This window comes from Pseudophryne corroboree, chromosome 9, assembly GCF_028390025.1.
Source record: "Pseudophryne corroboree isolate aPseCor3 chromosome 9, aPseCor3.hap2, whole genome shotgun sequence".
Taxonomy (NCBI): Eukaryota; Metazoa; Chordata; class Amphibia; order Anura; family Myobatrachidae; genus Pseudophryne; species Pseudophryne corroboree.
This window is the reverse complement of record NC_086452.1, coordinates 161235755-161249587: the sequence shown is the minus strand read 5'-3', so window position 1 is coordinate 161249587 and position 13833 is coordinate 161235755. Positions and strand designations below refer to the sequence as shown.

General features: G+C 47.6%; 1 protein-coding gene across 2 annotated transcripts in view; it reads left to right on the top strand.

Moving 5' to 3' along the window:
* The window catches only part of CDC7 (cell division cycle 7), a 308046-nt gene that overhangs the window by 201719 nt on the left and 92494 nt on the right, over positions 1–13833 (top strand). For both annotated transcript variants that reach the window (XM_063939919.1, XM_063939920.1), the window contains exon 8: positions 13049–13200. In XM_063939919.1, the coding sequence (XP_063795989.1) occupies positions 13049–13200 (152 nt within the window). The remainder of the gene's footprint in view (positions 1–13048; positions 13201–13833) is intronic.

Sequence of the window (13833 nt, the reverse complement as noted above, 5' to 3'; positions counted from 1 at the left end):
CTATCCCTGATATATATATAGCGCTTTTGGTGTGTGCTGGCAAACTCTCCCTCTGTCTCCCCAAAGGGCTAGTGGGTCCTGTCTTCGTTAGGAGCATTCCCTGTGTGTCTGCTGTGTGTCGGTACGTGTGTGTCGACATGTATGAGGACGATATTGGTGTGGAGGCGGAGCAATTGCCAAATATGAGGATGTCACCCCCTAGGGAGTCGACACCGGAATGGATGCCTTTATTTATGGAACTACGGGATAGTGTCAACACGCTAAAGCAGTCGTTTGACGACATGAGGCGGCCGGACAATCAATTAGTGCCTGTCCAGGCGACTCAAACACAGTCAGGGGCTGTGAAACGCCCTTTGCCTCAGTCGGTCGACACAGACCCAGACACAGGCGATGACTCCAGTGGTGACGGTGACGAATCAACCGTATTTTCCAGTAGGGCCACACGTTATATGATTTTGGCAATGAAGGAGGCGTTACATTTAGCTGATACTACAGGTACCACTAAACAGGGTATTATGTGGGGTATGAAAAAACTACCTATAGTTTTTCCTGAATCAGAAGAATTAAATGACGTGTGTAATGAAGCGTGGGTTGCCCCTGATAAAAAACTGATAATTTCAAAGAAATTATTGGCATTATACCCTTTCCCGCCAGAGGTTAGGGAGCGCTGGGAAACACCTCCTAGGGTGGACAAGGCGCTAACACGCTTATCTAAACAAGTGGCGTTACCCTCTCCTGAGACGGCCGCACTTAAAGATCCATCAGATAGGAGGATGGAAAATATCCAAAAAAGTATATACACACATGCAGGTGTTATACTACGACCAGCTGTAGCGACTGCCTGGATGGGCAGTGCTGGGGTAGTTTGGTCAGAGTCCCTGATTGAAAATATTGATACCCTGGACAGGGACAATATTTTACTGTCGTTAGAACAAATAAAGGATGCATTTCTTTATATGCGTGATGCACAGAGGGATATCTGCACACTGGCATCACGGGTAAGTGCTATGTCCATTTCGGCCAGAAGAGCTTTATGGACGCGACAGTGGTCAGGTGATGCGGATTCAAAACGGCATATGGAAGTTTTGCCGTATAAAGGGGAGGAGTTATTTGGAGTCGGTCTATCAGATTTGGTGGCCACGGCTACAGCCGGGAAATCCACCTTTCTACCTCAAGTCACTCCCCCACAGAAAAAGGCACCGACTTTTCAACCGCAGCCCTTTCGTTCCTTTAAAAATAAGAGAGCAAAGGGCTATTCATATCTGCCACGAGGCAAAGGTCGAGGGAAGAGACAGCAACACGCAGCTCCTTCCCAGGAACAGAAGCCCTCCCCGGCTTCTACAAAAGCCTCAGCATGACGCTGGGGCTCCTCAAGCGGACTCGGGGATGGTGGGCGGTCGTCTCAAAAATTACAGCGCGCAGTGGGCTCACTCGCAGGTAGATCCCTGGATCCTGCAGATAATATCTCAAGGGTACAGGTTGGAATTAGAGACGGATCCACCTCGCCGTTTCCTGAAGTCTGCTTTACCAACGTCCCCCTCCGAAAGGGAGACGGTTTTGGAAGCCATTCACAAGCTGTACTCTCAGCAGGTGATAGTCAAGGTACCTCTTCTACAACAAGGGAAGGGGTATTATTCCACTCTTTTTGTGGTACCGAAGCCGGATGGCTCGGTAAGGCCTATTCTAAATCTGAAGTCCTTGAACCTGTACATAAAGAAGTTCAAGTTCAAAATGGAGTCACTCAGAGCAGTGATAGCGAACCTGGAAGAGGGGGACTTTATGGTATCCTTGGACATCAAGGATGCGTATCTCCACGTTCCAATTTACCCCTCACACCAGGGGTACCTCAGGTTCGTTGTACAAAACTGTCACTATCAGTTTCAGACGCTGCCGTTCGGATTGTCCACGGCACCTCGGATCTTTACAAAGGTAATGGCCGAGATGATGATTCTTCTTCGAAGAAAAGGCGTATTAATTATCCCATACTTGGACGATCTCCTAATAAGGGCGAGGTCCAGAGAACAGCTAGAGATGGGATTAGCACTGTCTCAAGAAGTGCTAAAACAGCACGGGTGGATTCTGAATATTCCAAAATCCCAGTTAATGCCGACAACTCGTCTGCTGTTCCTAGGGATGATTCTGGACACGGTTCAGAAAAAGGTTTTTCTCCCGGAGGAAAAAGCCAAGGAGTTATCCGAGCTTGTCAGGAACCTCCTAAAACCAGGAAAGGTGTCTGTACATCAATGCACAAGAGTCCTGGGAAAAATGGTAGCTTCTTACGAAGCAATTCCATTCGGCAGATTCCACGCAAGAATTTTCCAAAGGGATCTGTTGGACAAATGGTCAGGGTCGCATCTTCAGATGCACCTACGGATAACCCTGTCTCCAAGGACAAGGGTGTCTCTTCTGTGGTGGTTGCAGAGTCCTCATCTATTGGAGGGCCGCAGATTCGGCATACAGGATTGGATCCTGGTGACCACGGACGCCAGCCTGAGAGGCTGGGGAGCAGTCACACAAGGAAGAAACTTCCAGGGAGTATGGACGAGCCTGGAAACGTCTCTTCACATAAACATTCTGGAACTAAGAGCAATATACAATGCTCTAAGCCAGGCAGAACCTCTGCTTCAGGGAAAACCGGTGTTGATCCAGTCGGACAACATCACGGCAGTCGCCCATGTGAACAGACAGGGCGGCACAAGAAGCAGGAGTGCAATGGCAGAAGCTGCAAGGATTCTTCGCTGGGCAGAGAATCATGTGATAGCGCTATCAGCAGTGTTCATCCCGGGAGTGGACAACTGGGAAGCAGACTTCCTCAGCAGACACGATCTTCACCCGGGAGAGTGGGGACTTCATCCAGAAGTCTTCCACATGCTGGTAACCCGTTGGGAAAGACCAATGGTGGACATGATGGCGTCTCGCCTCAACAAAAAACTGGACAGGTATTGCGCCAGGTCAAGAGATCCGCAGGCAATAGCTGTGGACGCGCTGGTAACGCCTTGGGTGTACCAGTCGGTGTATGTGTTTCCTCCTCTGCCTCTCATACCAAAAGTATTGAGAATTATACGGCAAAGAGGCGTAAGAACGATACTAGTGGTTCCGGATTGGCCAAGAAGGACTTGGTACCCGGAACTTCAAGAGATGATCACGGAAGATCCGTGGCCTCTACCTCTAAGGAGGGACTTGCTTCAGCAGGGTCCCTGTCTGTTTCAAGACTTACCGCGGCTGCGTTTGACGGCATGGCGGTTGAACGCCGGATCCTAATGGAAAAAGGCATGCCGGAAGAAGTCATTCCTACTTTGATTAAAGCAAGGAAAGAAGTAACCGTGCAACATTATCACCGAATTTGGCGAAAATATGTTGCGTGGTGCGAAGATCGGAGTGCTCCGACGGAGGAATTTCAACTGGGTCGATTCCTACATTTCCTGCAATCAGGATTGTCTATGGGTCTCAAATTGGGATCTATTAAGGTTCAAATTTCGGCCCTGTCGATTTTCTTTCAAAAAGAATTGGCTTCAGTCCCTGAAGTCCAGACCTTTGTGAAGGGAGTGCTGCATATACAGCCTCCTGTGGTGCCTCCAGTGGCACCGTGGGATCTCAATGTAGTTTTGGATTTTCTAAAATCTCATTGGTTTGAACCACTAAATAAGGTGGATTTGAAATATCTCACTTGGAAAGTGACCATGCTTCTAGCCCTGGCTTCTGCCAGGAGAGTGTCAGAATTGGCAGCTTTATCTTACAAAAGCCCATATCTGATTTTCCATTCGGACAGGGCAGAACTGCGGACTCGTCCGCATTTTCTCCCTAAGGTGGTGTCAGCATTTCATCTGAACCAGCCTATTGTAGTGCCTGCGGCTACAAGTGACTTGGAGGACTCCAAGTTACTGGACGTTGTCAGAGCATTAAAAATATATATTGCAAGAACAGCTGGAGTCAGAAAATCTGACTCGTTGTTTATATTGTATGCACCCAACAAGATGGGTGCTCCTGCGTCTAAGCAGACGATTGCTCGTTGGATCTGTAGCACAATCCAACTGGCACATTCTGTGGCAGGCCTGCCACAGCCTAAATCTGTAAAGGCCCACTCCACAAGGAAGGTGGGCTCATCTTGGGTGGCTGCCCGAGGGGTCTCGGCATTACAACTTTGCCGAGCAGCTACGTGGTCAGGGGAGAACACGTTTGTAAAATTTTACAAATTTGATACTCTGGCTAAGGAGGACCTGGAGTTCTCTCATTCGGTGCTGCAGAGTCATCCGCACTCTCCCGCCCGTTTGGGAGCTTTGGTATAATCCCCATGGTCCTTTCAGGAACCCCAGCATCCACTAGGACGATAGAGAAAATAAGATTTTACTTACCGATAAATCTATTTCTCGGAGTCCGTAGTGGATGCTGGGCGCCCATCCCAAGTGCGGATTATCTGCATAAATTGTACATAGTTATTGTTAACTTATTCGGGTTATTGTTGTAGGAAGCCATCTTTCAGAGGCTCCGCTGTTATCATACTGTTAACTGGGTTTAGATCACAAGTTGTACGGTGTGATTGGTGTGGCTGGTATGAGTCTTACCCGGGATTCAAAATCCTCCCTTATTGTGTACGCTCGTCCGGGCACAGTACCTAACTGGAGTCTGGAGGAGGGTCATAGGGGGAGGAGCCAGTGCACACCACCTGATCGGAAAAAGCTTTACTTTTTGTGCCCTGTCTCCTGCGGAGCCGCTATTCCCCATGGTCCTTTCAGGAACCCCAGCATCCACTACGGACTCCGAGAAATAGATTTATCGGTAAGTAAAATCTTATTTTTTTTTCTTTTTGGGAACTTTTCCATACTTTACGATCCACATGGACTACGATTGGAACGGTAAAGTGTGCCGAGCGAAGCGGTAGCGGAGCGAAGGCACCATGCCCGAAGCATGGCGAGCGAAGCACTAATTGGGGTTCCCAGTCACTTTACGCAAAAAACGACACCAATTTTTTTTTTAAACTCATGTCGACCCTTTCATATGTCGACATTTCATGTGTCGACCATTTTCATGTGTCGACCATGTGTCCATGTCGACCATGTCAATGTCGACCTAATGACTGTCGACCATAACATGGTCGACTATTCATACCGGAACCCCATGAAGGACCTTGGCCACCTTAATGCAAGGGATTCTTCCATGGCTACAAAACAAAAAACTGCAAAACAAGCGCCTGAATATCAAGTTATATAAGATAAACTAATAATATAACACATCTGAAGATAACAATTCCTGAGATGCTGCGCTTGCCGGAATACCATGTGTAGTATTGAGATAGCAACAGAAGGAAAAAGGCAAACGGCTGCGCTGGATGTCAGGAATATAAATATACTGTACAGAGAGCCAACGTAAAAAGTAGCAATATTTATTATAAATGAAACATTATATACCGGTAAATGATTAAGAACAATCACTGATAGTGAACTATGGGTAACTTGTAGTAGCTCAGGATCAGTATAATAAACGTAACCTTGAAGGAAAAAGTTCCGTATTCCACTTGATAGGATAATTGACGCGTTTCGTCACGCTCCACGTGACTTTTTCAAAGGTAGATACCTGCCTCCAAAAGTATCCGGTATTTAAAGGCTGAACCAATCAATGTGAACAGGTGTCTGTCATCAGCAATATTAGGAATAAATAAAATGCAAAAAACGAAGGCTCTCTTGTACTTAGACATAAAACTAGAAGTAATTGGCAGAAATGACTAATAATAAAACCTATTTCTGTTTGTCCTATTGTGATTAGAAACGGGCATCAGTATGGTGTATACACATTCTTATGGTAAATATAATACATAACATCATGAACGATTAAAAATGATAGTTTCAGCTCATATTCTAGAGCAAATATATTAATTAGCGGCACATTTTCTCCGCAGCTGACTTGTCCTATAGTAATTAACAGAGAGATATTCAGAGAGGCACTAAATAGACACTTCTGACTGTGTATATACACTGATAGTGTCACCTTATAATGGAGATGAAGAATAAAATAAAAATAGATTTATACAAATAACATATAAAAATGGCTGTCTCGGCACGCAGAGGACTCTGGCTGCGCCAATGGTCTGCAGATGCGGAATCCAAGAAAAGTGTGGGGAACCTACCCTTCACAGGTCAGGCTCTATTTTGGGACGCGTTAGATGCGTGGATTTCCACAGCAACTGTGGGTAAGTCAGCCTTCCTTACCTCAGCAGCACCACCGGCTAGGAAATCTTATCCTACATCTACAATGCAGTCCTTTCGGACCGCAAAGGTTAAAAAGTCCAAACCCCCTTCCACTTTCTTTAGAGGAGGTCGGGGGAAATCTAGAAAACCTGCACCAACAGGTTCCCAGTAACAGAAGCCAGGTCCTGCTTCCTCCAAATCTTCAGCATGACGGTGGACCTCCCGGGCAGGTGGGGGCAGGATTAAGGGATTTCATTCACGTCTGGGCATCATCATGCCTAAACCCAAGGGTACAGACTGGAGTTTCAAGAACTCCCACATCACAGATTCTTCAAATCAGGTTTACCAGCTTCGCTGACAGAAAGTGCTATCCTACAGGAAGCCATTCGAAAATTGCTACAAACAAATGTCATTGTTCCTGTTCTACCTCACCTACAACGCAAGGGTTATTACTCAAACCTGTTTGTGGTACCAATATTGGACGGTTCAGTGAGGCCGATATTAAACCTAAAGTCATTGAACCCCTACTTGAGGGAATTCAAATTCAAGACTGAGTCTCTGAGAGCGGTGATCTCAGGTCTGGAGGAGGGGGAGTTCCTAGTATCCCTGGATATCAAGGATGCGTACCTTCACATTCCGATCTGGCTGCCTCTCCAGGCTTATCTGAGATTTGCGCTGCTAGAGTGTCGCTATCCGTTCCAGGCGCTGCCACTTGGCCTATCCACAGCACCGAGGGTGTTCACGAAGGTCATGGCAGAGATGATGATGTTACTCCTCCACAAGCAGGGTGTGAACATTATTCCATATCTGGACGATCTCCTGATAAAAGCATCTTCCAGGGAGAAGCTGTTACAAAGCATTGCTCTCTCAATTCGACTACTCCAGTATCACGGGTGGATCCTGAACCTTCCAAAGTCACATTTGGAACCTACGAGGAGGCTGTCCTTCCTGGGGATGATCCTCGACACGGAAGTACAAAGTGTGTTTCTACTGGTGAAGAAAGCGTTGGTGATCCAGTCAATGGTCTGGGATGTCTTGAAGCCTGCCCGGGTATCTGTTCATCAGTGCATTCACCTTCTGGGGAAGATGGTTGCCTCCTACAAGGCTCTACAGGACGGAAGGTTTCATGCACGGTCCTTCCAACTGGATCTCCTGGACAAATGGTCGGGATCTCATCTTCACATGCACCAACGGATACGCCTGTCGTCGAAAGCCAGAATTTCACTCCTCTGGTGGCTGCAAACTTCTCACCTTCTTGTGGGCCGAAGGCTTGGGATTCAGAATTGGATCCTTCTAACCACGGATGCAAGTCTCAGAGGTTGGGGAGCAGTCGCCAAAGGAAAGTGGTCAAGTCTGGAATCCATCCTTCCGATAAATATTCTGGAACTAAGGGCCATATACAACGGCCTTCTACAAGTGGCACATCTTCTACAAGATCAGGCCTTTCAGGTTCAGTCGGACAATGTAACGACAGTGACCTACATGAATCAACATGGCGGAGCGAAGAGCAGAGCCGCAATGTCAGAGGTAACAATCCTCCTCTGGGCAGAAAAGCACGCAGTGGTACTGTCGGCGATCTTCATTCCGGGATAGGACAAATGGGAAGCAGACTTCCTCAGCAGACACTATCGAATGGGGCCTCCACCCGGAGGTGTTCGAGGAGGTAACAAGTTGTTGGGGTGTACCTCAAATGGACATGATGGCCTCAACAAGAAGCTTTGGAGGTACTGTTCCAGGTTGAGGGACCTTCAGGCAGTGGCGGTGGACGCCCTGGTAACTCCGTGGGTGTTCCAGTCAGTGTATGTATGTGTTCCCTCCACTTCCGCTCATCCCAAGGATTCTCAAACTAATAAAAAGAACAGGAGTTCAGGCGATCGTCATTGCTCCGGACTGGCCATGAAGGGCTGGTACGCGGATCTTCTGGATTTACTGCTGGAGGATCCGAGGCCTCTTCCTCTTCACGAGGACCTTCTGCAACACGGCACATTCGCTTATCAAGACTTACCGTGGCTATGTCTGACGGCATTGAGGTTGAACGCCTGATTTTAGCTCTGAAGGGCATTCCGATAAAGGTCATTCCTACCCTGATACAGGCCAGGAAGGGAGTAACGTCTAAATATTACTATCAGATTTGGAAAAAGTATGTGTCTTGGTGTAAATCCAAGAAGTTTCCTTCAGGGGAGTTTCAACTGGGACGTTTTCTCCTCTTTCTGCAAGCAGGTGTGGATGTGGGCCTACGTTTGTGCTCCATAAAGGTCCAGATTTCGGCATTGTCCATTTTCTTCCAGAAACAGTTTGGCTGCTCTTCCTGAGGTTCAGACTTTCTTGAAAGGGGTTCTGCACATCCAACCACCCTTTGTGCCTCCTACGGCACCGTGGGATCTTAATGTGGTGCTGCAGTTCCTGCAATCGGATTGGTTCGAACCTCCTACAGGAGGTTGAGGTCAAGTTTCTTACTTGGAAGGCGGTCACACTGTTGGCATTGGCATCTGCTAGGCGTGTGTCAGAATTGGAGGTATTGTCCTACACGAGCCCCTACTTGATTTTCCATGAAGATAGGGCAGAGCTCAGAACGCGTCAGCAATTTCTTCCAAAGGTTGTTTCAGCTTTTCATATCAACCAACCGATTTGTGGTGCCAGTGGCTACTGACTCCTCAATCACATCAAAGTCCTTGGATGTTGTGAAGCATTGAAGATTTATGGGAAGAGAACTTCTCGTCACAGGAAGTTGGACGCTCTGTTTGTCCTTTATGCTACCAACAAAGTTGGATGTCCTGCGTCTAAACAGACGATATCTCGCTGGATTAGGTTTACTATCCAGTATGTTTATTCTACGGCAGGCCTGTCATGTCAAAATTCTGTTAAGGCCTACTCTACACGTAAAGTGGTTTCTTCCTGGGCGGCTGATCGGGGTGTCTGTTTTTCCGGGCTGCTTCTTGGTCAGGGTCGAACACGTTTGCTAAGTTTTACAAGTTCAATACTTTGACCAAACTTTAGGTCCTCAGAGGCCAATCTGTTCTGCTGGAGCCTCTGCGCTCTCCCTCCCGTACTGGGATCTTTGGTACATCCCAGTGGTACTAAATGGAACCTCTGCATCCTCTAGGACGTAAGAGAATAGGATTTTAATTACCTACCGGCAGAGCCGGATTAAGGGGGGGTCACTGGGGGTTAGTAACCCCGGGCCCCCCTTTAAGGAGGGCCTCCCTGTCCAGAGCCGCTCCTACCCAACTGTGGCATTCAGTACAGAACCACACCCACCCTCTCCCCTGTGACACACAGCCACAGTGACCGTGTACTTATGTAGCTATAGGCACATTGATTAACATAGCTGCGACCATATAACGTCAGCAGCAGCCTGGGCGGCATCTGTGCGCGGAGTACTGGCTAGCGATAGCCATCATCACCACACTTCTGATATTCCTTCCGGAGGCGGACCCTACAGCAGCCCCGCAGTGCCCGCACTTGCTCTGGGTGGCCGGGAGGCTCTGAGTGTCTGAGACTTACCATCAGTTAGCCCCGGTTGCCGGTTCGTCTGTCAGCAGTGAAGGGAGAGAGAGGAAGAAAAGGGCGCAGATGCAATGGGAGGAGAGAGAGAGAGATGTACAAGAGAAGTAAGCAGCCCACATACAGTACATGACATGGACTCAGAGGCAGCAAAAGATACCGGCGCCGCTGGGATATTTATTGGTTTATTTGCTGACACATATTTAATGATAGTATCTTTTTTTATGCTTGGAGCTACAGTGATGGAAGAACGGTGTTGTATGGCTGTATTTACTTTTGCCTATGGACTGTTGGATTTTTATGTCTTTTGTTATCTCTCTTTCTCACACCCCTCTCTCTCGCCCATCTCCCCTCTCTGCCCATCTCTCTTTTTCCTCTCTTCCCCCTTCTCTCCTCTCAGCACCCCTCTCTGTCCCCCTATACTCTCTGTCCCCCTCTCCGCATCTCTTGCACTCTCTCTCCTCTTAAACGTCTGCACCAGTTCCCATCTTGCTATTGGCACCCTTCTCTTTCTGAAACACAAACTTCTCACAGTGGGGGGACGTCCACTGTCAGCTCCCCCTAAAAGAAAAGTATAGTTCTGCCCGTGCTGACGCTGCTACTATTCACTGACAATTCTGCTCACCTCCAGTCTCTGCCACCAGCAGCAGCACAATTACTGGGAGAGCTGGTGGCGGAGGCTGGAGATGAGCAGAATCGGTTCCCATGCTGCACGAGAGGAGGCTCGGGAGTCCGTCCCCACCGCAGGTGTGCAGGTAGGACCTGCCCTGTGCTGCTGCCTCATGGACGGGAGTGGGGAACAAACAGCAGGCACAGCCAGGGGGTGGTGATGACGGGAGAGGGAGGGCCCCCCTGTCTTTAGTGCTCCGGGCCCCCCAAATGCTTAATCCGGCTCTGCCTACCGGTAAATCCTTTTCTCGTAGTCTGTAGAGCAGGCATTCCCAACCGCGGTCCTCAAGGCACACCAACAGTGCAGGTTTTAGTGATATCCAGGCTGCAGCACAGATGGTTAAATCAAAATAACTGAGCTACTAATTAAGTCACCTGTGCTGAAGCCTGGATATCACTAAAACCTGCACTGTTAGTGTGCCTTGAGGACCGTGGTTGGGAATGCCTGCTGTAGAGGATGCTGGGCACCCGCCCAGCGATTCGTTTTCCTGCATTGTAACTTGGTTAAGTACTGCATTGTTACTTGGTTAAGTACTGTTCAGCTGTTGCTGAACCATTTCAAGTTGGTTAGCTTGGCTTTCCTTTTGCTGTGTGAGAGCTGGTATGAATCTCACCACTATCTGTGTATTTCCTTCTCTCGAAGTATGTCTGTCTCTTCTGGCACAGTTTCTAGGAGGGGCGTAGAGGGAGGAACCAGCCCACACTATTAAACTCTTAAAGTGCCCATGGGTACCAAGGGACCCGTCTATACCCCATGGTACTAAATTAAACCCCAGCATCCTCTACGGACTACAAAAAAAGAATTTACTGGTAGGCAATTAAAATCCTTTAAGTATTTTTTATAACAGGGGTGGGCAATTATTTCAGCTGGGGGGCCACCCAACACTTTCCTTTTGAATATTCGAGGGTCGCAAACACCCCTTGTATCTGTCCCGCGTGCCTCCCCCCCCCACCTCCTCCTCCCATTCCCCAATAATAATTATACAGCTGATCGTAGACTGTACGACCATTTCCGATCATTTACTCTGATATGCGGGGGAACGCCCAGCATTTCAGGCCCTACCCACCCCCACAAAGGTACAAATGCATTGCACGGCAGCAATTCTTTTGTACCTGACAAGTAGCTCCCTGCCAGCGCAACTCCTGTGCACTGGCAGGGGCCTAACCGTGGCGTCCCGGGTCGGAGCGGCTGTATGTGATGTCGCGCAGCCGCCGTGGCCTGCACACCCAACGGTCTGTTGTCCGGACCGATCCCTGCCAACACCCCCTCCTGCCCCGCGACCACCTCTGCCTGTCAATCAGGCAGAGGCGATCGCACCAGTGAGATGCTTTCGCATCTCATTGGTTGCACATGCGCATATTAATTCAGACTGCGATCGCTGCAGTGATGCAGCCTGAATTACCCCATAAATAAACAAACAGAAGAGACTTCATTCAGGTACATAAACCACTATAAGCAACTATAAACAAATACGGCATCCAGTATAATGGTGTCATCAATAATATTAGCTGCCCTCCACTGGCACAGTTACCTTCCCCTGTACATATTTACCAGTTCCCCTCCCTCTACCTGGGCACAGTTCCTATTTCCTTCCCTCCCTCCATTGGAACAGTTGTCAGTTCCCTCCCCACCCCCATACTGTACACACATGCCCCCTCGTCAGTCAGCTCCCACTGCCTCCCTTCAGCCAATCATGGACACCCTGCAGAAGCAGTACCTTAGTAGGTCTTTTCCAGTGACAGATTTAATCACCACAGCAGTGCTCACTCATTCAATTCTCCCACTGACCGCATCCACATACTGGCCTTGGCTCCACCCGCAACACCGCCCAGCACCTGATGTCACAAGGTAATTCCAGCAGGCTGCACACGTGACCAGGCTTTCCTCACCGGCATCCGCGGCTCAGAGCTATGGTAGCGCAATGACAAGCAGCTGGTCAGGCCATTTGTCTTTACGCACTAATGGTAGGCACTGGGCAGGATTGGCTCCTGGACGGTATTTTGCCCACCCCTACTTTATAAAGACATTGCAAGCATATCTTATTGACAATATTGTTAGCCCCCCACAAACCTTAAATCAGCCCTGGATTAATACTTCATAACCAAAAACAAGCAAGTAAAACATACACCTTTGCAGTGTGCAGCTTATTTTTTTAGTGTTGTATGTATAACAGCATGGGGGCATGAGGGGATGTGTGTATGTTTAGGGTAGAAGTTAAGATCAGACTAGCTGCTATATTCTTCAATACACTTTCTGATGTCTTTCCTATGATAAACATAGCTCCTGGGACCATATTTGGTTGCTAGTAGCTATTTTATATAACTCTACTACAGTTTTAGCTTTGATGTAAGTGGCATTGTAATGTTTGCTTCGTCAAACTTTTGTAGCGTGTTTCATCCAGGGATGTCCTATGCCTTGCTGAGCAAAACACCATTGAGCTAGTGCAGGAATGAAAGGGTAGATTGTGTTATTGCTCTATTGCTGTCTAGATTTAGGCAACATTTGGAAACTTATAAGGTCTATAACTTCAGACATGTTGGTGAATACATTTCTAGGAATATAAATTTGCTTTAGATGGTGTTTATCTAATGCTACTTGAATAGCACTTTTAAGTTGTCCATTGAAACCTATAAAAAAAATTAAGTGGATAACATTAAGACATTTGTTTTAAAAACGAACTACTACATTGCAGAATGTAAAGCCGTCCAAGACATTGGATGTAATAAGAAAATTGGCAAAGACTGTTCCTGCAAAAAACACCAGTGATGGGATGGCGAGGAAAGCTGCCAGCCCGACCTGTGACTGCTATGCCAGAGATCAAGTCTGCTTTAGCTGCCTTTCAAGGTAATTTATTTTGATAGAGGAAAACCAAGGAACATGATCTAGCAGAATTGCAAACTGTTGTAATTGTTTACCACAGCTGGTCCAGCATGCATGGATATTATGGACTCTACGGGGTATATGGGATGTTACCCATAGCAACCAATCAGAATCTACTTATCATTTATCTATCACCTTCTGGAAGGTACCTGGAATCTGATTGGGTGCTATGGGCAACATCTCATCTTTAATAGAACTCCCATCTTAGTAAATTTACCCCTACATGTTAGAAGAGACATTATGTAATTTCAAGACGTGTTTCTTTTTGTTTTGACGTTACTCGACCCCCCCCCAACCACCACCATTTGTCGTACCTGTACCAAGACCAGTGTCATCAAGAAATCTAGGACCTAATTGAAACCTGATCTTAACAGCAAACTTTCTCTTACGTCATAGAGGATGCTGGGGTTCCATTTAGTACCATGGGGTATAAACTGGTCTACTAGGAGTCATGGGCACTTTAAGAGTTTAAAGGTATGGGCTGGCTCCTCCCCTCTTTGCCCATCCTACCAGACTCTGTTTAGAAAATGTGCCCGGAGTAGCCGGTCACAGCTAGTGGAGCTCCTAGGAGTTTTCTTAGTTTTATTGTTTTCTAGA